A 24,591-nucleotide genomic window follows, 5' to 3' on the forward strand; every position below is an offset into this window, starting at 1 on the left:
GGAAGGGGAGAGGGGGAGAAGGGAGGGCAGAGGTAAGGGGAAAAAATGAGAATCAAGACTTGCCATGTAAAGGTACATGATCCCAGCAATGAATGTAACTGTACTGTATCCCTAAATGTACCAATAAACTCAATAAAAAAAAAAAATGAGAATCAAGACTTGCCATGTAAAGGTACATGATCCCAGCAATGAATGTAACTGTACTGTATCCCTAAATGTACCAATAAACTCAATAAAAAAAAAAAACATGAGTATCTAATATTTCACCACTCAAATACTTAATTTTATTTTTCCATAGTTACTATTTTCTAAATTTGGGTATATAAAATATACATAATTCAGTTTTCTCAGAAGAATACTTAACACATTTAAAAGTAACTCATAAAAAATATAATTTTCACTTAGGAGGTTACTTTAAATGAATTTAGAAATGTGCTAATAACTTTAAACATCTTTTGAAATTTTAATTGTACTAAACAACAAAGTTGAATACTGACATGATAATAGTTTCTCAGATTTGGAAGCTGATAAGTGATTCACGCTGACAGGTAGCTATCAATCTTCAAAGTAAGAAACTTGATTCTAGAATATTCTGATTCCTCTAAACAAAAATCCTTATCATATATATTTTACATCATTTTACTTCATGAGTACTGAATATGGAAAGAACAGCTGCTTGCCATTACTGAACTCAAATTCTGGTTGGCTAAAATTAATGATTTATCCCAGCTGTTTTGAAACACAAAGCAGAATTTCATAACTACTGTAAAGTTCAGTTAGGAAGAAGTGTATTGAATTTTTAAAGCAAAGCATGAATTTTCCAGGATTCAAGGACCTATATTAAATATAAAAGTATAGTATCTACACTTTCCATACAGTTAAGAATTATGAACATACACGAAAATGTGAATAGTTTTGTTGATCAGATAACAATTATTAGTGATTTGATGTGATGATTTATACAATCAACCATTGATCACACACAAAATTTTCTGACAAAATGAGCTAATACATGAAAACTTAGAAAATATGCTAAGTATCTAATAAATACATAGTAAGAACACATGGTAGAAAAAAGCTGAGCCATTTCACATGTAATTTAATGTTTTGTTTTGTTTTTTTGTGGTGCTGGGGATTGAACTCAGGGATTCACATGTGCTACATAAGTACTCTACCACTGAGCTACCACTCCCCAGCCTTAATGTCCTTTATTTCCAACCTTGCACAGATTTTCATTAGCAATCCTTTTCTTTCTCTTCTCAGCCAAGAGACTACAACTGATAATTAATACAGGAAACAGAAGAAAACATGTAAGGCCAAAATATGCAAAATTCATTCCTTAAAAACAGAGGTATGGCATAATCAATAGTCATAACATATGCCTATTCTAAATTTTACCTTGAAAACATCTGCAGAGTTTAGAAGGGAAAAATATTGCTACCAAGTATTTAAATCTTCTCAACGGTCACCAAGTAGTTTGGCAGTTTAAAACTAAAGCAAAACTACAGCAAAATTAATCTGTTAAGATTAAATACAAAGAAAAACAAACTATAAATCTTGACGATATCGATTGAAATGATACATTCTAGGAAGTAATTAAGAGCAATTCATTTTCCTAGCTATATACTTTTAAATGGAGATCACATTAAAGACTAACTTGGAAGAAATACTGGTGAATTAATACATGTTTTTGGTGTGTACAAATAGTACATTTGAAATTACTAGTAAAAGCCTATTTATGTATTTAAAGAAGGGCTTGGAAAGTTTCAGAATGTGCAAGGTTGGCAGGCCAAAATCCCTAATATAAGAACAAGGCAAATTTTTGCTTGGTTATTACCTTACCTGGGCTGTAGAAAAGGTCAGGTCTTTCGAGAATATCTCCTTCATGGATATATGGCTCAATTCGATCATCACCATACAAGTACTGCTCACTCTCATCCATCTGACGACTCTCTACCATCTCCAGCCACTGAGAGTTATGCCAGCAAAACTTTTCCCTCTGAATTTTCTTTGCCCATTCATCATCATATTCCTATTAAAAACAACCAACCAACTGTTAGCACATAGTGTGAGTTTACTACCTGGTATGTAGGTAGCAACAGTTTCACGAGGAGAGGATTTTAAGAGCCTTCATTTGGTTTGGAAGGAACATTAAAAGTATCTGTTCAAAATTATATAATAGCCAATTAAAAGCAATTAAATATATATATATAATACACACACACACATACTAAGTCAGTCTGGATTATCACTCATTAATGGCAATGACAAACAATGGAAGAAGCTAAATTTTACAAATTCTTAAATATTATCTAAATATGTCAGAATTTAGGTAAATGATCAGATTTGAGCTTTGGTGAGTTCTTGTAGTTATAATTATCTGTGGCACTAATGACAGGTGGTTAGATAACATGAGGGAGGGGACGCATTAGTAGAGTACTGATTTAACTGCTGAATTAGTTTACTACAGAAAACAATCTCATTTTGTTTTAACCACAGAATCCTATCTTAATTATAAATCTACTTCTTTAAGTGTCTATCCTTGTTTTGACCATGAACTCCTGACAAACAACTGTGGATTATTCACCAAAAAATGTAACTGTAACACTAATCACAGAGAAAGTCCTTGATGAACTTTTATGATTCTGTCAGTAAGAAGTTTTAAAAGCTAAAATACGTTCCTATAATCCATGGGACAAAGAGATAAAGAGCTGCTATAGTTTATAATAATTGGCCCATTTGTCATTCAAAAATTGTGCCCATTTATGAGGTACTGTGTTATATTTTGATATGTGTACTTATTATATAAATCTTAGTTACACATATCTCCTCCAATACCATTTGTGGTGAAACTCCATTCTCATAGCTTTTTGAAATATACCCATACCTTGTTGTTCTCTATAATAATCTCATTATGGATCAGCATACCAGAATTTACACCTACCTCTTACCACCCATTGAACACAACTTTCCCTATAGTTTATCCCTATAATCACCATCTACTCTGAATTTCTATGAGATAAATTTTTTGTATTCCACACGAGATTATGCAGCGATTGTTTGCGCTTGGCTTTTTGCCAGCTAATTCACAAACCTATGATTATTTCTCTTTATAAGATGAACTTTTAAATTATAACCATTAAGGTAAAATATTTAATGGACAAACAACAAAATGGTATTTTTGGGGAAGAAACTGAAAATACTTATCTTTTTCTTAAAAGAATTATTCACAGGTCACCCAAACTCCAAGAATGTATCTTAAAAATGTCAGAAATTCTATGACTAGTAATAATATGACTGTGTTTTGCTTGTTTTAAGAATAGTAGCTTGTTTCACTTGGCAACAGGCATAAAACTAACTTTTCATCTTGGCACAAAAATTAAAAATCTGAATTATCTGAATAAAAAGATATTCAGGGAAAATGACAGAAAAGTGTATGATCAAATAGCTCTATTATAATTTAAGTCCTAAGCATATGACTTTTTAGAATAAAAGCAGGAGCCAAATGTCCAAAGCATATGAGGTCTGTTCTTCCAATGAGTAAAATTTGTAGCCAGATATGATGGCACACACCTACAACCCCAGCCACTGGGAGGCTGAAGCAGAAGAATAACCAAGTTCAAGCCAGCCTGGGCAACATAGCAAGACCCTGCCTCAATAATAAAAAAGGGGTGCAAAGGCCCTGAGTTCAATCCCTAGTACCGTTTTAAAAAAAGAGATTAAAACCTCCCTCCTAGTAATACCTGTGAAATGCTACAGATGTAAATATAAATTCTTAAAATACATATGCATAACATGTATTTAGCCTAGTAAGTAATGTTCTGCACAAAGAAAAAAAATTTTGCTGAGTCATCTTTTTATTTTATTTTTTTGAGACAGGGTCTTGCTATGAAGTCCAGGATGGCCTTGAACTCACTATGTAGCCCAGGCTGGCCTCAAACTTGCAGGTATCCTCCTGCCTCAGCCTCCTGAGTTTTAGGATTATAGATGTGTGCCACCATGCCTGGCTGAGTTATGATCTTATGCAATCTTTTAATGTGTTCATATTTAATAACTCAAGAATAACAAAACATATATAATGTGGAAGTGTGTAATAAAGATGTTTCTTTACATTTTGTTTAGTAACAGCCTTCTTACTACCCTATGAGCTCACAACAATATTGTTAAAATGAACTTACACATACAAGGATTCTTTTTCTTTTCTTTTTTTTTTTCTTTTTCCAGAAGAGCCTATTTGACAAAAGTCTAAGCACACAAAGCAAATACAACCCTAACATCCATAGCTAACTTTGGGCATGCCCTTCATAAAACTGTTTTTTCTAAGACACTGAGAGTTGGCACAGAACCTACCACCATACATAACAAGACTACCTTTATGCATTCCTTTAAGAGGTTCCCTTTATTTTATCAGATTAATGTAGAATTATTGTATAGAATCAGTGTATTTTTAATGAAAAAAATCCAAAATTTCATAATAAGAGAATAACAGTAGTTATTATACCATGTGTCATCATCTTCAAAGTAGTTACTCAGTACAAGACATTATAAGGCCTAAAAGTATAACAGTGATACAGATTGCACTATCATTTGTCCTTTAAAAACAATTTTATTTTAATGATTAAAGTAATTGTGTAGTACAAAACAAAAGATTTGATTTCTGTGCCTGACATAACGATTACCAAGCATTGTTTCCAGGATTACAATGAAAACACTAATTGTTATCTCAACTCTTTGAATAAAAAAAGCAAAATATTTTCCCTCAGGAAATATAAGACAAAATGTTGTTCTATACCGACTGTGTTATCATTGGTATATGATATCACTTGTGTCTTGCAAAAGATCAGCAGAATCTACTGAGCCCTACTACAATGAACACACTGTGATGAATGACAAGCAGGGTTTTTCTAAGAGGTGGCCCTAAGAGGTATCTTTGTTATGGATCACAGATTAAAATGGCAAAAACTTTCTGTCTGCGATCACCCGGCAGCGTGCGCGCGAGCTCCCGGCCTGAGCGGGAGCCCCCGGCCTGCGCGACAACAGACCAGGAAGGACCCAAAGACCCCAGAGGGGGTTTTTTTCAGCTGCCTGCCTGCCTGCCTGTCTGCGATCACCCGGCGGCGTGCGCACGAGCTCCAGGCCTGCGCGACAACAGACCCAGGAAGGAAGGTAGCCGCGCGGGCGCCCTTGAAACACCCACACGACGCCCCCCCCCGTTCTCAAAACTCCTGATCGGGCCAGTCCTTAGACCAACTCTGCAGAGGCATAGGTTCCCATGAAGGGTAGTTTTCTGAGCTCCGAACTTTGAACATCTTTAAAGAAAGGGCAGGGGAAACCTGTAATAGAACGGAGTGGAGTTCAACCCTGAGGGTAAGGAAACTAAAGTTAGGCTTTGTAGATTGTGTTCAGTCTCAGTCGTGAGGAACAGCCATTGGCTAGCTATAACCAGGGGATTGGGTTCCGCATATGACTGTGCATGTGGTATAATATGAGATCAGAGATAGCCTGAAAGAGGACCTTCAAATTCTTTTTCTTTCCCTCTCTCTTGTCTCTTTTTTCCTCTTTCCACCCTAAAATTTCTTTCTTTTTTCTGTCCTGTCTCTCCAACTCAGTCTCTTGCTCCACCATAGTGTCCCTCATCTCCCTTTTTATTCCAGTTCCTGAAGAACTCAGACTTCTTTTTTTATTTTTTGTTTTTAGGACGGGTTTCTCTTTATGTTCTTTTCTCCAGTCATTTTACCTCACTCATGGCTCTGTACCTTCAAGGGAAGGCAAGCGCCTGTTACTGTTAAGGGGATATATTCCTGTCCTTATTCCTGCACTCTCTCTATCCCCCCTGAACTTAATAGCTTTGTAAAGATAGTAAGGTAATTCTACAACCTCTGGATTCACTTCAAACCTGCTCTAATTCTTTCACTTATCTAATCCTCTTGTTCTAAGTCGAACCCCCCATCCTAAATGGTAAAGATGCCATATTGAAAAGAATATTCACTGCAAACATACTATGAGCTGCTTCTTGAAATTAATCTAATTCACATGAGTTAAAGGTGATACATTAATGACTACCATAAGTGGTCAGTTGGCAAGCTGTGCCTGATCCTATTGGGCTGCTGAATGTATCAATTGGGACAAAGAGTGGTGATTGATTTAAAGAGTTGTTTTCTCTGATATTATGAAAACGAGAATGTCTATGAGTCATAAGATACTCAAAAGCTAAAACGCAACTATATTAGGAAGATTTAAGTAATACCCAGAAATTAAAGAAGGACAACCCAACAATAAAAATAAAAATGAGAAAACACTTAAGCAAGACACAAAAACAAATATCCAGTTCACCAATAGCAAATAGTAGGACAAATGAGGATGAAAAGTCTGATAGTGAACCAACAGGACTCCCTGGACCCATAGCACAGGAGGTAACAAAATTGATCAATCAGGCTCTAGAAAAATTCAAATCAGAAATAATTTCCCAGCTAGCCAGAGAGATGATGAGCAAAATAGAAGTCATGATTCGAGACTCTAGAGCAGAAACTGAGAAAAAAATAGATGAGCTCAAGACTGTGATAGAAGCCATGAAGACTCAGCATAAGAAAGACATGGAAACAATGAATGCCCAACAGAGGAAAGAAATGGAATCCATAAAACAGATTCAAACAGATATCCAGGAGATTAAAAACTCTATTGAAAGTGTACGAAACAGAATAAAAGATTGCGAAGATAGAATTTCAGATATAGAAGATAGGATAGCAGTCAGTGACCGTGAAAAAAGAGGTCTATTAAAAACAGTAAGGGATCATGAGAAATCAATCCAACAACTCCTAGACGATACAAAGAAAAATAACATAAGACTGATAGGAATTCATGAAAAAACAGGAGAAAACACAAATGATATAAAAAAGCTCTTCACAGAATTAATGACAGAAAACTTCCCAAACAGAAGGGAAGAATTAGACATACAGATAAGTGAGGCATATAGAACCCCAACTAGCCACGATCAAAAAAAATCTACACCTAGACATATAATAATCAAGATTCCAGAAATCCAACAGAAAAACAAAATACTACAAGCAGTAAGAGAAAAGAAACAAATCACATGCAAAGGGAAGCCCATTAGAATCACAGCAGACTTTTCAACACAAACCCTTAGGTCAAGGAGAGCCTGGAGTGAGGTATTCCAAGTCCTAAAAGAAAAGAATCTCCAACCTAGACTTTTGTATCCTGCAAAACTCTCTTTCAAAATAGATGGGGAAATAAAATACTTCCACGACAAAGAGCACCTGAGAAATTTCATGAACACCAAACCAGCACTGCAAGGAATTCTAAACAATATCCTAGAAAAGGACAACGAAATTCACAATAACATGAGGCCCAACAGACCAAATCAAATAGGCAAGGCAAGAAACTAAAAGGAGATGGGAGAAAAAGTAAAAAGAGTCAACAAATGGACAAAAACATGACAAGAATAAGTCAAAATATATCAGTTGTAACCATCAATGTTAATGGCCTCAATTCACCAATCAAGAGAAACAGATTGGCAGAATGGATTAAGAAGCAAAATCCAACAATATGTTGTATACAAGAAACACACCTAGTGCAAAAGGAAGTCCATAGACTGAAAGTGAAAGGATGGAAAACAATTCTCCATGCGTCAGGAGTCCAGAAAAAAGCAGGGGTAGCAATCTTATTCTCAGATAAAGTAAATTTCAAACCAAAACTCATTAAGAGAGACAAAGAAGGACACTACATCCTTGTAAAGGGAACAATTCAAGAGGAAGAGCTGACAATCATAAACATATATGCACCAAATATAAATGCCCCCAACTATATAAAACAAATATTAAGTAACATGAAAAACCAAATAAGCACTAATACAATTGTAGTGGGGGATTTAAATACCCCACTATCACAAATTGACAGATCTACTAGGCAGAAAATCAACAATGAAATAATAGAACTGAACCAAGCTTTGGAACACATGGACTTAATAGATGTTTATAGAGTATTCCACCCCCAAAAACCAGAATATACATTCTTTTCGGCTGCACATGGATCATTCTCCAAAATAGACCACATACTGGCTCACAAAACAGGTCTAAATAAATGCAAAAAAATTGAAGTCATCCCCTGTTTATTATCAGATCATAGTGCAATCAAACTAGACATCAATAGCACAAGAAACTATAGAAACTTCACAAGCACATGGAAACTGAACAACACTCTCCTAAACAATCAATGGATTACAGAGGAAATTAAAGAAGAAATTAGACAGTTTTTACAAATAAATGAGAATGCCAATACAACATACAGGAATCTTTGGGACACAATGAAAGCAGTTCTACGTGGAAAATTCATAACATTGAATGCCCACACTAGGAAAACAGAGCGGGCTCAAATAAACAACTTAACGATGAAACTTAGACTCCTAGAAAAACAAGAGCAAGAAAAACCCAAAGCTCGAACAAGAGAGGAAATTATAAAGATCCGAGCAGAAATCAATGCAATTGAAATTAAGAAAACGATACAAAAAATAAATGAAACAAAGAGCTGGTTTTTTGAAAGAATAAATAAAATTGACAAACCCTTAGCTAATCTTATCAAAAAAAGGAAAGAAAAGGCTCAGATCCATGCAATTAGGAATGAAAAAGGCGAAGTCACAACAGATCCGAAAGAAATCCAGAGGATCATGAACACCTACTTTGAGAACCTGTACTCTAATAAAATGGAAAACACAGAAGAAATGGACAGATTTCTAGATACTTATGAATTACCAAAGTTGAACGAAGAAGATAAAAACATTTTAAACACCCCAATCACAATCAGTGAAATTGAAAATGTAATTAAAAACTTACCAACAAAGAAAAGCCCAGGCCCTGATGGATTCACTGCTGAATTTTACAAGACATTTAGAGAAGAACTACTACCATTACTCTTCAAACTTTTCAATGAAATTGAAAGAGAAGCTATACTTCCAAATTCATTCCTGGAAGCAAGTATCACTCTGATTCCCAAACCAGAGAAAGATACAACCAAAAAGGAGAACTACAGACCAATCTCCTTAATGAATATAGATGCAAAAATCCTTAATAAGATACTAGCAAACAGAATACAGAGGATTATTAAGAAGATCATCCATCATGACCAAGTCGGATTTATTCCAGAGATGCAAGGGTGGTTCAACATACGAAAGTCAGTGAATGTAATACATTATATTAACAAAGTCAAGGACAAAAACCATATGATCCTCTCAATAGATGCAGAAAAAGCATTTGATAAAATTCAACACCCATTCATGATAAAAACCCTGCAAAAAATTGGAATAGATGGTCTATACCTCAATTTAATAAAGGCTATTTATGAAAAACCATCAGCCAACATCATATTGAATGGCCAAAAACTGAAAACCTTCATGTTAAAATCAGGAACAAGACAAGGATGCCCACTATCGCCACTTCTCTTCAATATAGTTCTGGAAACATTAGCCACAGCAATTAGACAAGAGAAAGAAATTAAAGCAATAAAGATAGGAAAGGAAGAAGTTAAACTATCATTATTTGCTGATGATATGATACTCTACATTGAAGATCCAAAAAACTCCACCAAAAAACTTCTAGACTTAATTGACAGATTCAGTAAAGTATCTGGATACAAGGTGAATACCCAAAAATCAATAGCCTTTCTATACACAAATAACAGACAGACAGAAAGAGAAATAAGGGAAAAAATTCCTTTTACAATAGCATCCAAAAAAATGAAGTATCTAGGAATCAATCTAACAAAAGAAACAAAAGATCTCTACACTGAAAACTACAGCACTCTGAAAAAAGAAATCGAAGAGGATATAAAAAAATGGAAAGATATCCCCTGCTCCTGGGTAGGAAGAATCAACATAGTGAAAATGGCCATACTACCGAAACTGCTATATACATTCAATGCAATGCCAATTGAAATTCCAACACTATATTTCACAGAACTAGAAAAAAGAATCCAAAAATTCATTTGGAACCACAAGAGACCTAGAATAGCAAAAGCCATTATAGGCAACAGTCACATGGCACCAGGTGTAACAATTCCCAATTTGAAACTATACTACAAAGCCACTGTGATAAAATCAGCATGGTACTGGCAAAGAAATAGGCCTGAGGATCAATGGAACAGACTGGAAGACACAAAAACAAATGCAGATGTACTCAGCTACCTCATCTTCGACAAAGGAGCTCACCATCCTCAGTGGAGGAAAGATAGCCTCTTTAATAAATGGTGTTGGAAAAACTGGATATCAACCTGTCACAGATTAAAATTAGACCCTTATCTTTCGCCATGCACTAAATTAAAATCCAAATGGATTAAAGATCTAAATATTAAAACAGAAACATTAAACTTGCTGGAAAGTAAGTTAGGCAGAACTCTGGAAGACATTGGTATAGGAAAAGACTTTATGAACAAATCCTCAGTAGCACGGGAACTAGCAGAAAGAATCAACAACTGGGATCTCATCTTACTAAAAAGCTTCTGTACTTCAAAAGAAACCATTAGCAGAACTAAGAGACAATCTACAATGTGGGAAAAAATTTTTACCAGCTGTACCTCAGACAAAGGACTATTATCAAGGATATATAAAGAACTCAAAACAATCAGTCCCCCCAAATATAAAGACCCGATCCAAAAATGGGCATCCGAAATGAACAGACATTTCTCATACAAAGAAGTGAAAGCAGCAAGAAAATATATGAAAAAATGTTCCACATCACTGGTCATTCGAGAGATGCAGATGAAAACAACACTGAGATTCCACCTCACCCCACAAAGAATGGCTGCTATCAAGAAATCACACAATAACAAATGTTGGCGGGGTTGTGGGGAGAAAGGAACCCTCCTCCATTGTTGGTGGGAGTGCAGACTAGTGCAACCACTATGGAAATCAATATGGAGATACCTCAAAGAGCTTGGACTGGAGGTTCCATTTGACCCAGCCATCCCTCTGTTGGGTATCTTTCCAAGAGAACTAAAAGAATCATATCACAGAGAAGTATGTGCACCCATGTTTATAGCGGCACAGTTTGTAATAGCTAAATCTTGGAAACAACCTATTTGCCCATCCGTTGGAAACTGGATAAAGAAGTTGTGGTTTTTCTATAAAATGGAATATTACTCAGCCATAAAGAGCGAGAGAATAGATTCATTCATAGGAAAATGGATACATATTGAAGATATACTCCTAAGTGAAATAAATAAGTCCCACATGTGTAAATACCAAATAGTTTCCCTGGTGTGAATATTCTGCAACAATGCATAAGATTCTAATAAGATTACTGACATTTAGAAATGGGAGGAAAGGAGCTAAAGGTGTAGGGAAGGTGTGATACGTAGGGGAAGAACAAAAAGGGAAAAGAAAAAAATGTGAGAGAATGAAAAGATGAAAATAAAGTGTTTGTAGATGGGGAGGGGAGGAGGGGGTGAAGGGAGGGCAGAGGTAAGGGGAAAAAAATGAGAATCAAGACTTGCCGTGTAAAGGTACATGATCCCAACAATGAATGTAACTGTACTGTATCCCTAAATGTACCAATAAACTCAATAAAAAAAAAAATGGCAAAAACTTTGACTGAATAGTATCAAGTTCTTTTTTTGAAATTCTTAAAAAGTTATAACATGACACTTCAAAAATACTGTTTGGATTTTTATAATAATAAAGTTATATTTTCATTGGTGAAATATGAAAATTATAGAAAATACTTATAACACCTTTACCTGGATCAAATCACTATATATCCCAACAATTTTTACATGATCTTCTAAATTCTAATATTAATTGACAGCTTTGAAAAAATACATACAGACTTTTTTTTGAGACAGGGTCTCCTGTCTCAAAGTTTAGCCAGGCCTTGAACTTGCAGTGATCCTTCTGCTTCAGCCTCCCAAGTGCTAAGGTTACAGGTGTGAACCACCACATCCATCTTGAACAGTATTTAATAAGACATATACACACACACCCATGTGCGTGCACACACAATAATTTATATGCTAAAAATGAAACATTATTAAGATATTGTACTGGTGACATAGTTTGTTCTAGTTTGTGGAATACAGCCTCAGATTTTCAAGTGTTTATCATAAAAAACAATGAAAAATACGTTAATACAATCTTCAAATATTTTTGTTTTATTCGTTGGTAATAAATATCAGAATCAAATTAGACAGCAGTGTTGACTTTATGATGCTGACCACTGATTTTTGTGTCTCCAGAAAAGTTTATGATCTTTACTGAAATTCAGAATGTTAGCTTATGGATGCTAAGTGCAGTACTCAATAGGTTAGGTCAGTGGTCACAAGAATTTTAAATTTTAGAAAAAGTTCAAAAGCATATTTTAGGGACAGATATTAAATCATTTGATACCCACTCTGTTTTATAAAAGAAAAATCATTTTAAGACTAAGAATGTGGAAATCTTAAAAATACCTTCCTGAGATAAACATGGCAATTTTATACTCCATCTCTCATAACTTTTTCCCTTTTTATTTTTTTCCTCTTCCATTTCCATGAAAACCAAGTAAAAAGTTTTACCATATTCCCACCAATCATTCTGGATTCCTTAGGCTAACTTCCATATATACTTTGAGAATCTCTAAGAATACAGTGTAACAGCCATGGTAAAATCACAGTTCCTTTGTACTGTAGAATCCGAGTTTACATATATTAATATTGTGCCATGGATAATACAAAGCACACCGAATTAGGAGTTAGGAGACCTGGTTTCCAGTTCTAGAACTGCTACTAAGTGAGGTAAACAATTTTGTAAAGTTATTTTAATCTCTTTGACTCCATATTCCTATGAAAAATAAAATCTGTGACTTAGCTCTGTAAGTAAAAACCTATGATTAGTATGTTATTCTATAAGTAAAAACTTATTTCTTAATAAAGCTGTTGAAATAACTATCTCCCCAAACTGAAAAATATGAGAGATGCTTTTAAAAAGTTAAATAGCAACTCAAAATTAATATTCAGTGTCAAAAATTTTAATAAATTCAACATCTGAATAAAAAATAATTTCCTTTAACACCCCTCCCCCAATCTCTACTCTTTGAACAACCCTCACTTATAAAACCCGCCTTATAAAAGGAAATAAATATGACAATTCAGGCATATCACAGTTCAATCACCGGTAAGAGATGTCATCAAAATCTATGAAGTCTTTGTGGAAATATTCTTGGAATATGGCTATTTGTTTCCTTTATTTTTGAAACACTTCTTTTTACAAGGATAGTACTCTGTCCTGACTTTGATTCATGAATTTATCCTGGTATTTGAAGAAAAACACTTTGTCTATTTTCTTCTCTTCTCAGCTCTGACATTATGATCTAAAGCATTCAAATTTCTATAAATTCTAAGGTGTCATGAAAGACTTATGGTTTGATTTTACATGGAAATATGTCATCTTTTTTGAAGTCCTACATCATTTTGCTTACTACTTAAACACTGAAATGCTATGAAGTCTTAACCAGCCTATTATCAGAGTCTGTTCACTATCAGGAAAACTTTGTCACTGGCTTCCGTCACACCTTGTATCTGATTAACACACTATAGGATAACACACAGCTACGCAGATCTGCTTTGTGTTCTAACATCACTGATGGAAAACAGATTTCCCTTTCTCCTTTAAAGTGGCAGACGCCTAATTGGGACTGTAACATGGTTTGTTTAATATAATTTTTCATGCTAAATTTTATAGGTCTAGATTAATTCAGCTGCTCATTAAGGCCATAGCTGCTAAAAAACCTTTTTATATCTTGGAAAACATTTCTTCCAACAATATGTACATATAGACATGTACATAATCACACACACATAATAATGTTGCTGATTTCTATGCACATACTGTTTCTCAACAGAACAGTCCCAAGTGCTGACCGTGAGTCTTGACCACGGTGTATTCTAACCAGACCTCTAAGTGCAATTACCTCCTCGGCAATCTCTGCTGAAAGCACTGAGGAAGCCAATCTGTGCAGGATCATTTCAAATATGCCAAAGCAGTCCACAAAGGAAAAGAGAAAACTAAATAAAACTTAAGTAAAAAATTTTTCTTATTATACTTGAGTCAAGTCAGGGTTGTCATTTAAAAAAGTAACATGCATAAGAAACAAGCAAAAATACACATATCCATTTATGTACATACATATCTTTGTATAAATTCTAACAAGCTAAAAATATCCTAAATTCTGTCTTTTTTGAGCTACAAAATATGGCTAACCAAAAAGCCAACCTCAATCCAATCTGTATGAAATTAAGAAAAATTAAAAATTAAATGTACACTAACAAATTAACATTTATGAACCCTACAAAACAGGCAAGAATCAGTTCTACCTGCTCTTGAAAGATTTTAGACATTTCTGTCAACTCCTTGTTTAAAAATCCCTGCTCTGTGTCCACGTCCAACCTGTACAACTGTTAAAGTGATGGCCATTTACTGAATTTTACTCAGTTCCTACTCATTCCTTGACTTTTGAAGGCCTGAATTCTAATCCTGGTATTAATCCTATAAAATCTCTGTAACTGCTTGTCAGGTGTATGAGTTGTTTTGTTTTGAGCCAGGGTCTCAAATATGTAGCACAGGCCGGCCTTGAAATGGAGGCAATCCTCTTGCCTTAGCCTCTTATGTGCTGGGATCACAGGAGAGAGCCACCATGCCCAGCTGTGAGATGCTTTTTAAAGTCCCCTCCTGTGCTGGCAAGATTAGTAATAAAGCCAGTTTTTCTGCCTAACACAGGCTTTCCTGGAAATCCCTGTGGTGACTCTTAACAATGAAGTGGAAGCTAAATTTAAACATCTTGTTTTATTTCATTTTAATCAGCCTTATTGTGATTTTTTTTCTGTTCTTAAATGAAATGCCACTTTATTTTTCCCAGTTTAAAAGAGTGAGATATTAATTTGAGGTTATAATACTCTGCCCATGATCATAATTAAGAGTTAAGAGGAAGAGCTACCATTCAAAATCTCAATAATACAATCTGTGTTAATAGCAAATGACACACTGGCCTGCGCTGCCCAGAAAGAGACATCTGTCTGTTACCACAGAACGCAGGTGTATCTCTTCATGAATACTCTATTGATACGGTATATCATCAGCATGGACCATTGGTTGATAGTCACCAGTACTATTTGTGGAAGACATGGTATCTTAACGGAGAGTCCTGGCATTCTCTAGTCAAGACTGAATCTTTCCTATTCAAGGGATTTTGTGTTGTTGAATCTTGTATTCTGAGTGTCTATTTTAGTTTTGTCATATAGTATGTGCTTAATAAACATTCATTCAATTCTTGATAACCCAGAAATGTCAGAGGAGGGATTTTTTTTTTCTTGTCACTTTGGGAGGAACTTTGAATTTCTCAAATACTTAGCCAAAGTCAAGGAAATATAGTAAAATCAAAGTTTAACTGTGTTACTAGAAACTCTCTAGATCACATGTTTAGATTCTATCCTTCCTTTTACGATTCTCAAGGCTCAAGAGAAAATGTAATGGTTCACTGCCTTGCAATCTCTCAGAAGACCAAGCAGCCAAGGCTTCTATTTCTTGCTTCTCTGTTCCTCTCTATAGTCACAGCTCTGCATCCCCAAGCTTTAAGAAACCTAGTCACAGAGGCAATGACTTACTGATGAGGCGGGAGACTGCAGCATGTAGTACAAGTAATGTAATTCTCCATGGTACACAGAATACCACCATCACACAGCTGTTTCAGTTCATCAGTTTAGGGCTTGGGCATAACTACATTAAACACATCACCACTATGGCAGTATTTACATGGTTTTGAAGAGAAGTCAGGTTTAAAAGCATCTAATTTTTCTAAGCATTATTCCACACTGTCTTGAGTGCCAAAGAAATTTGTTTCCTGAAAGATAAATGGTTTTGAACCACACACATCCCATTCTTACTAGATTTTGGATTTCTTTTTCTTTTGGTACCAGGGATTGAACTTGGGTTCTTGCACTTGCAAGGCAGGCCACCGAGCTGCTGAGCTAAATCCCTGGCCCTATTTTGGATTTCTTATACAATATAGATATGCTGAGAACACTAGAAAATAAAATCCCAGCAGTGTCTTAAAGAGATCATTTACCATCTACTCCTATCTTAGGAGTTTTTTGTTTGTTTGTTTTTGTTTTTCCTTTTTTGTGGTGCTTAGGATCATGCCCAGGGCCTCATACAGTTAGATCTCAGTTTAGAGTTCTGAGTTTTGGTTTAACTTAAAAACATACTGAGTGATCATGTCCTTGGTAGATGTATCATATAAATTTTTCTAATCTTTACATTAAGTCTCTAGTCTTCTAAACTGTGCCTTCACAAAGTTAAATGAACTGGCTGAGATTACTAACATGGCAAGAAAATCAGAATTAGCTGTACTTAGATGTAATATTCTATTTAAAACAAGTTACTACTTCATTTATATCACCAGTTATGTACCATTTTGCTGATTCTTTTCAAGTCCCTGTATTAACAAGCCTCTTTATGAAAATAATGTAATATATGCAGCATGGTGGAAAAATACAGTGAAGGAAGGGTGAAGGGCATGAAGGGAATGCAGGAGTATGGGGGAAAAAACAAGAACCAAGACATATCATGTAAAGGTAGAAGATCCCAATGATAAATGTAACTGTATTATTTGCTTTAAATGTACCAATAAGCGTAATGGGGAAACAATACCTATCCATATCACAGTGGGAAAAAAATTACAGTGAATGCTTAAATTAAAAAAAATTATTACAATAAAAAACAATGCCCTTGAAATAGGCTTGCTTTGAAAACTTATCCCATTGTTCTTGCCACTTTCTGACACCATTCTAAAAGTCCTGTTCTGGGAGTGTCTTTAGTTGCACTGTTCTGGCTGCCTCAGAGTCCTTAACGGATCCCAGACATTTACCTTCCACAGTCACTTTGATCTTGGGGAAGAAACAGAAGGTGCACCATGCCAGATCTGGGGAATAAGGTGAATGAGTACACACAGAAATGTTGTTACACGTCTCCCTTTCTGCAGACAGAGTGGACCTCAGGAGCAATGTTCCAGGTACTTTTGAGCATTCCTTGTAAAGACTATCACTTAAGAGGACTCCAGAACTGCTTCAGAAAGTGGCAAGAACGATGGGATAAGTGTGTTTGAAGCAAAGAGGAGTTCTGAGGGGGACTAACAGGAATGTCTTTTGCTATAATAAAGTTTAAAAAATTTAGATATTAGCTATATTTTGCTCAACGCATGTAATTTTGTGATTTTATGTTAAAGATGACTAGGATTTAAAATTTTCATCGAGGACAGTAGAATAACAAAGTAGAAAAAAGCCTGAAAATACTCACTGGATTTAGGAAAATGAAGGTCAAGGTTACTTTAGTAAGCAACACTTGAATGCAGCAGTGGAAGCAGAAGCTAGAATTAGCACTGGTTGAAAAGTCTGATATGGAAAGTGAGGAGATGAAGTAACATAGACTAATTTTTCAAAAATTTGGTTCTAAAGAGGAGAGTGAAGACAGCAGCCAGAAGAGAAAGGAGACACAGGGTAGGAATGAGTCCAAGTGAAGATGAGAGACTTGAACCCACAAAATAAGTATATTTTAAAAATACGTATGTTTTTATTCTACAATATATATTTTAAATATTAAGGTTGAACTGGAACTATCATTAAGTTACATAAAACTAAACAAGCTATGTTCCACCCATGTTTCCTCAGAAAGAGGTAGATGAAGAGTATGCTGGGCCGGGGATTTAGCTCAGTGGTTCTGCCACCTGCCTCACAAGTGCAAGGTCCTGAGATTGATGCCCAGTACAAAAAGAAAATGCTAAAGGACATGCATAACAAAATGACAACTCTCTTCTTTCCTCACCATTTAAAGTAAGATAAATATATATGTGCAACTTTGTCTCTTACCAAAAATACTTTATATACAATGACATAGTCCTATATTAGAAAACAGTACATGAACCATGAAACTCTTCTATAGCGGTATTAAATATCCTACATTCATATATCCCATGACCCAAGGCCTACAGGTATAAAATATCTTGGTAGATCAAATGATATAGTTTCTTTGACTTAAGAGATCAAAACCCTTTTACTTCTAAACTAGAAATGAGGTAGTAAAATAAAAAAAGCAGATGAATTTCTGAAGTAAAATGTGGGAAATTGAAAAGAAAGGCTCTGATAGGTGACAGTTCAGTTTCATAATGAAATCACTAGCAGAAGGCCAACTCAGTGTACTTTCAGTAAAGCTGTTAACTGATTTTTAAAAATGTCATTCTGACCCGTGCAAAAAGCTCAAGTTAAAGGCCATTCAGAATTTAAAAAAAAATTTTTTTTTGTTTTTTTTGAGACAGGGTCTCACTATGTAGTTTGAGTTGAGATTGACCTGGAACTCACTATGTAGCCCAGGCTGGTCTCAAACTCATGGCAATCCTCCTGCCTCAGCCTCCCGAGTGCTAGGATTACAGGTGTGTGCCATCACACCCGGCTCAGAATTTAAAATTTTTAATCAAGAAACTTTCTAAAAGTTAAGCCAAAATCCAGTTCAAAGAAGGTAGCAGGCATGTTGTATGTAATAACATACGCTATAAATATAATCTCCAAAATAATTTAGTATCTGGGACATTCCTGTTATAAGGCCCAAGTCTGGGAAGGAGATGATGGGGCTGCACAGAAAAGTCTGTAGGGTGTCAAGTTCCTGCCCCAAGACTTAGACCCACTCTCTGGTCATATCCCTCTAATGATGGGTACTTTAAAAACCTCCAGGTCATGAATAACTAAGATGTTTGTATTTTCTTTCATTCCAAAGAAACAAGTGTATATGTGTAACAAAAACTATCAAATAAGTGAAAAGATGGTAAAATTTGATTAAAATATTTAGCTGCATATGGTGGTGCAGGCCTATATTATAATCCTAGCACCCAGGAAGCTGAGGCAGGACTGTTGTTTTGAGCCAAGCTGGACACATAGATAGTGAAACCCTGCCTCAAAAGACACACGAATGTGTGCACACACAATTAATTTAATGGCCAAACTGTAAAGCTGATTGTATGAGTTTAGATGGAAATTTTCATCAAAAATCCTGTTCTCATAAAATAATTTCTATGGAAAGCAAGTATTTCCAAGATGACATGTATATCAGATTTAAAGTGAGTATGTATAGAACTTCTTTAATGAAGCTCTAACATGAATAGCTGAAAGCCAAAAGACTTAATGTTTTAAAGGAAATTTAGTGTAATAGCAATATCTAAACCTTAACAAGTTACAAGGTTTTGTTATCATTGAATACACAGTTCAAGTTAGGTTTACAATGTCTTTCCACCCAAAAGAAGTCTATTTACTTGTTATTATATTATTACTTACCGCAATAATATCTAGTGTATTATCACAGACCTTTCGGATTTCATTATTTTTATCATGCATCAGATCTATGAGATATGCTGGAGCTTCTGAACACAAACAGTTAAAGATACAAACTGCATTTGAGATTGTAACTCTTCAATCATATTAGAAAATCTCATTTTAAAAAATGCTAAATTGAAATTTAATTTAATTAAAATCATTAGTACAAGATGAGCAGAGAAATTTAACATTTTATTTGTTAATAAGAATAGTGGGGGGGCATATAAGAAAAGTCTAGATAAACATTGGAAATTTGTTAAAGAAAACAAAGTTAGCAAATCTCATAAGGACATAGTTTTTAGAAAACTGAAGAGGGCGCTCTAGAACCGTGTAATTATAAACAGTTGTCCTAGCTTGCCTTCCTAAAAGTCCAAGGAGACTTCTTTCATACAAAAACGAACAGAAAAGAATCCTGGTCAAAATCCCATGTTTAGGATTAAGGAAAAACAAAACAAAACCCTATAATAAAACATTTTCACATAAGAGGAAACAGCATTTTCAAAGAGAAAAGAAATGAAGAAAGTCATAAAGCAGCGATGGCAAACCTATCGAGCTCTCAATGATAAGAGCCTGCTGCAGCATGCGGGCCCTAAATTCGCCACCACTGTCATAGAATATATACATGAATAAATAACAAATCAGGAAACTCAGAGCATAAACTAATTCAGGAAAGAATCCCCAAAATTGCAGATGTTAAAGGGGAGATATATTACTTCAGAAGGGTCAGTTAGTTATTCAGAACTATGCAGATTAAGCAAAATAATTTAGACTGTTCATATGGGTAGTGAAGGATTTCATGCAGTGGAGTTCAAAGTAGATTTTTAAAAATATATACAATAAACTATAATTAAAAAGAAATACCAAAGAAACTAAACACCACTTCTACTGCTATGTACCCATGTCTTTATGACACTGATCACACTGGATTATAGTCTTACATTTCCTATTTACTTGCCTATCTCTTACAAATTAGATTTCAGAGTTCTGAAGAGAAAGACTTGACTATTATATACATCAGTATCTGTTAATTAAATGGTCAAAACCTCCTAAATGTGTGCAGAATGAATGATTACTTAGGTATAGAGAGAGAGAAGACACTAAAATCTCAGCTTAAGGGGATGTGTGGATGATACTGTTATTATTCACAATGAAGACAGAAGACAGAACTGTAGCTTATTAGAGGATGATAGCAACTACAGTGCCCTGTGGATATAATAATGATAAACTACCACTTACTGAGTCCTTTAGGGTATTTAGAACTATAGGCATTTTAAACCCACTAGTATTTTAATAAGCCTACAAAGTAGAAGGTCTTATTTAGCATATCTATTTTATAGATAAGAATGGTGTGAAGGAAGTTATGCAGCTTTTTTGAGGTACTTGCAGGTAAGTGGCAAAAGGTAACTTAACATTAGTCATTTGAATTTGAGGACATAGCTCAGTGGTAGATTACTTGCCTAACATGCAACAACCCCAAAAGAAAAAATTAGGTCTGTTTAATTATAATGCACTTATTTTACATCATGCTACACCTCTTGAGGTGGAAGGCTTGTAAGGAACAGTTAGCAACAAATGTCTGAGGCTCAAGAAATTTTGCAGATATGAAATACTTAATATTTAAGTAGCTGAAGTCATGAGAATAGAAATGGTTTCCAATGTAGAATCAATGGATCAAAGACAGCCGTCAAAATCTCTGACATTGAAGTTAACAGAGAAGAAAATTTTTATATGTTTAAGTTTCTTAGAACTCAAAATCTGATAAGTTAAAAAAGTTGTTCTTAATATATTCCACCTATCAAAGATTAAGAATCTTTATCCCAACTGCTAGGAACCAGAAGAGCTTCAGATTTTTTTTTGATGCTTTAATATTCACTTACATATAATGGGTTATCTTTGGGATGGAAGTCAAGTCTAAATGTGAAATTCGCTTACATGTAATATATGCCTGATACACATAACACGGTAATAGTTTTATATAGTATTTTTTAGTGCACCTTCGTTTATACTGTAATCTGTTAGAAGAGGTGGTATTCGCCACTTGTGGCATCATACTGGCATCTAAAAAGTTTTAGCCTTTGGAGAATTTTTGATTTCAGATTTTTGGGTTAGTGATGCTCAATCTGCACTAATTTAGGGTAAATAGCTTCTTTGGAAAAGAGGTAGTCTTACACATTTATTTCAAAGTGTAGTGTTTTCTATAGTATTTGAACATTTGTAAGAAAAACCACCAAAAATGCCTATTTTCTGAATCTGTGAAATATCATTATCTACTGTAAACAGTGAAGGATACGTGTTTCCTTGATTATGACATCTCTTGTGGCTTGGTGGAAAACCATCTGGTAGAAGACATAAATTATCTGACACACAAATTCATCATCTTCTTGCTGAGCTGAAAGAAAACAAAAAGTTTACATGAAAGAATGCTATGCGTATATACCAAATCAAAAAACAGAGATTAAGAAAAGTAACCAGGAGACAGGATAACTATTTTAAATTATAATACATGAGTGACACATCATCTATGTCTAGATGTTTCTTCTAAATTACATGGCAATGACCCATGAGGAAATTTCATAATAATGTATTTTCAGAAACTTTGACTGGACTTAAATTACTTTAAAAAATGTAGATTTTGAAAAAGAGAAATTAAATAATCTCCAAGATTACACTAGGCTACTTGAGATAATCTATTTCAACAGATCAGGTAATACCATGAAGAAAGGAAGGATGAGAGGTTTAAGAAATCTGTGACTCTTAAAACTTAGTGAAGGTCACAGTCTTAAAGAGTCTTAAGACTATCTTTTGTCAACCAACACATGTGAAAACTGATTAAATGAAATTCTATGCTCCTAATGTGAAATGAATCACAGCACTTACTACCACTTGTTAAAAAGCTACTCTCTTCTCTTCCTTCTTGCACGGTGGCTCACCCTCTTGCTGTGGGTGTACTCCTTTTTCTTCTTTTACTTGGCCCAAACTCGCTCTACAGAGTCTCTTTTTCTACCTTTTATAAAAGTTTGCTACCATTAAAAAAAAAAGCTCACATGTTCTAATTCTAAGATTTTGATAGAAATTAGACTATTATAAAAAAGGCATTTCATTTTATTGAATACTGTTCACAAAATTAAACTTTACAAATTGTCATGAAATAAGTAGTTTCACTCTATAATATAAAAAGAATGTCATATAATTATAAAGACTAGTAATGTTTAATATACGAAGAATTTAGCAGAACAGCTGATATCTACTAACTTATAAGAGTTACACATTACAGAAATTTAATTTTAGGTCTGCATTATGAAATTTGATTGACTAATAGTGTAGTTTACTGCAAATTCTAGGCAACAAATTCTAGAAACAGATTTTCTGGTCAATATAGTATAGAAATAGGTGTGTGGAATACATTGTGGGCCCCTTTAAGTTAATCTGTCCCAAATGATCTCTCCTATCTACAACCAGTTAGGCTAAAAAATCTTACTATTGCTCTCATATTTAATGCTCCCTCATTCATTTAATTTCTAATTATTTTTTCGTATTAAAATCATGTATTTCTAAAAAGCAATGTTATATAGCCTCTGTATGTGGTCATCTCACATTAGAGAACATCAAAACATAGTAAAATATTGTGGCTGTTAGCTCACTTTACATATAGCTCTCTCAAATCACCGTGGGCCAACAGTTCTGATTCATGTTTTTTTACTTCAACTTTTTCCAACTCTGCATGAAATCTTCATTCTTCTGTCAACATTTTATTCAACTAGCTAGTGTCTCTTTTTAATTATTTCTAATACTATACTATAAACAGCAATGAAAATAAGAAACTTCATACAATATTCTGTAGATGGGTTTCATAAATATAATGTGGTACAAATAAACCAGATTCCATTCTACTTGCATAAAGTTCAAACCCAAGCAAAACTAATATATCAGTAATAAAAAGAGAGAAACCACTTTGGAAGAGATAGTAATGACTGGGAGGAGGGAAGATGTACTTCTAGGACACTGGTAATATTTTATTTCCCTATGTATCTAATGTAACATAGGTGTGCTCACTTTGAAAATGCATTGAAGTTTGTATAATTTTTGTATTTTTCTTTATATATGTTATATTTCAAAATGTCTACTAAAATAAAATAGATAATACGCCTTTTATAGGAAAGACTGAGACTCAGGAAGAACTGTGTATATTCTTTAGGAATATAATTAGCATTTGAATTTTTATATTATTAGCTACTTTTAATGTGTAAGATGCTAGGGAATTTGGCCCTCATAATTATTTGATTCAGATAAATTTCGTTTGCAATATAGATTACAGTGAGCCCTGGCCCCTATGTGTAATGGGAAGTTTCTAGGCCTGAACCGTCCATTGCTGAAGCCATAGCCACTGAAGTTAATTTAAGTTAAATGAAAAACTCAGGTTCTCAATCTGACAGCCACATTTCAAGTGTTCAGCAATTACACTTGTTGGTCAGCACAAATATAGAACATTTTCATCATTGCAGGAAGTCCAGAGGGTAGCATCTCTGGACGTAGAAGGGAATATGTTTAGAATCAGCTTAAATGAACTTTCCTTTTAGAGATAAAATATAAAAAGTAAGATTTGTGCAAGAGAAGAAATCCAACTCAAGCCAACAGAAGAAATGATAGAATATTATTCAAGGCCTGCAATAAGAGGGTGGTATCTGTAAACTGGTGCCAAATTGCTTTATAGGAACATTCTTAAATTTGCAACCTAAAGCTCTTTGATATTACTCTATCCAGTCCCAGCTAGCAGTATATTTAATTCATTTTTTTAACTGTATAAATTGCTATAACAAGTTAAATACTATTTCCTGATGCAAACTTTTATATTTAAAAATTTTAATAATGTATTTAAAAATTAACATGAAAATAAATTACAATCATTACCATTTAGCAGTTCAATAAGGGCAGGGATTATTCCAGATTTAGCTAACAATGCTGCACAAGAGTCATCCATAGATACAGTTCCAATCATTATAACCACTTCTAAAACAAGGTCGTCTTCAGCAGTACCTAGGAAAAGTGAAATCATAGAAAAATTTCATTGAAATGTTCTGGTCCAAACTCATCTATATTATCAAAACTCCAACACACAGCAAAGATATTGAAAGCTATTACATCAGTTCCAATCAATTTTTGACATGCTTATAAATTTGTCCTTTTTCAAAATTTTCCATG

At 34.4% G+C, this 24,591-nt stretch overlaps 1 protein-coding gene across 5 annotated transcripts in view; it reads right to left on the bottom strand.

Moving 5' to 3' along the window:
• Kifap3 (kinesin associated protein 3) overlaps positions 1-24,591 on the bottom strand; it is a 164,549-nt gene that overhangs the window by 34,997 nt on the left and 104,961 nt on the right. For all 5 annotated transcript variants that reach the window (XM_010615688.3, XM_010615687.3, XM_010615692.3 and 2 more), the window contains 4 exons: positions 24,301-24,426; positions 21,683-21,781; positions 19,354-19,439; positions 1,843-2,032 (listed from right to left, as the gene is read on the bottom strand). In XM_010615688.3, the coding sequence (XP_010613990.1) occupies positions 1,843-2,032; positions 19,354-19,439; positions 21,683-21,781; positions 24,301-24,426 (501 nt within the window). The remainder of the gene's footprint in view (positions 1-1,842; positions 2,033-19,353; positions 19,440-21,682; positions 21,782-24,300; positions 24,427-24,591) is intronic.

This window comes from Fukomys damarensis, unplaced genomic scaffold (assembly GCF_012274545.1).
Source record: "Fukomys damarensis isolate Sample0158 unplaced genomic scaffold, DMR_v1.0_HiC HiC_scaffold_19, whole genome shotgun sequence".
Classification (NCBI taxonomy): domain Eukaryota; kingdom Metazoa; phylum Chordata; class Mammalia; order Rodentia; family Bathyergidae; genus Fukomys; species Fukomys damarensis.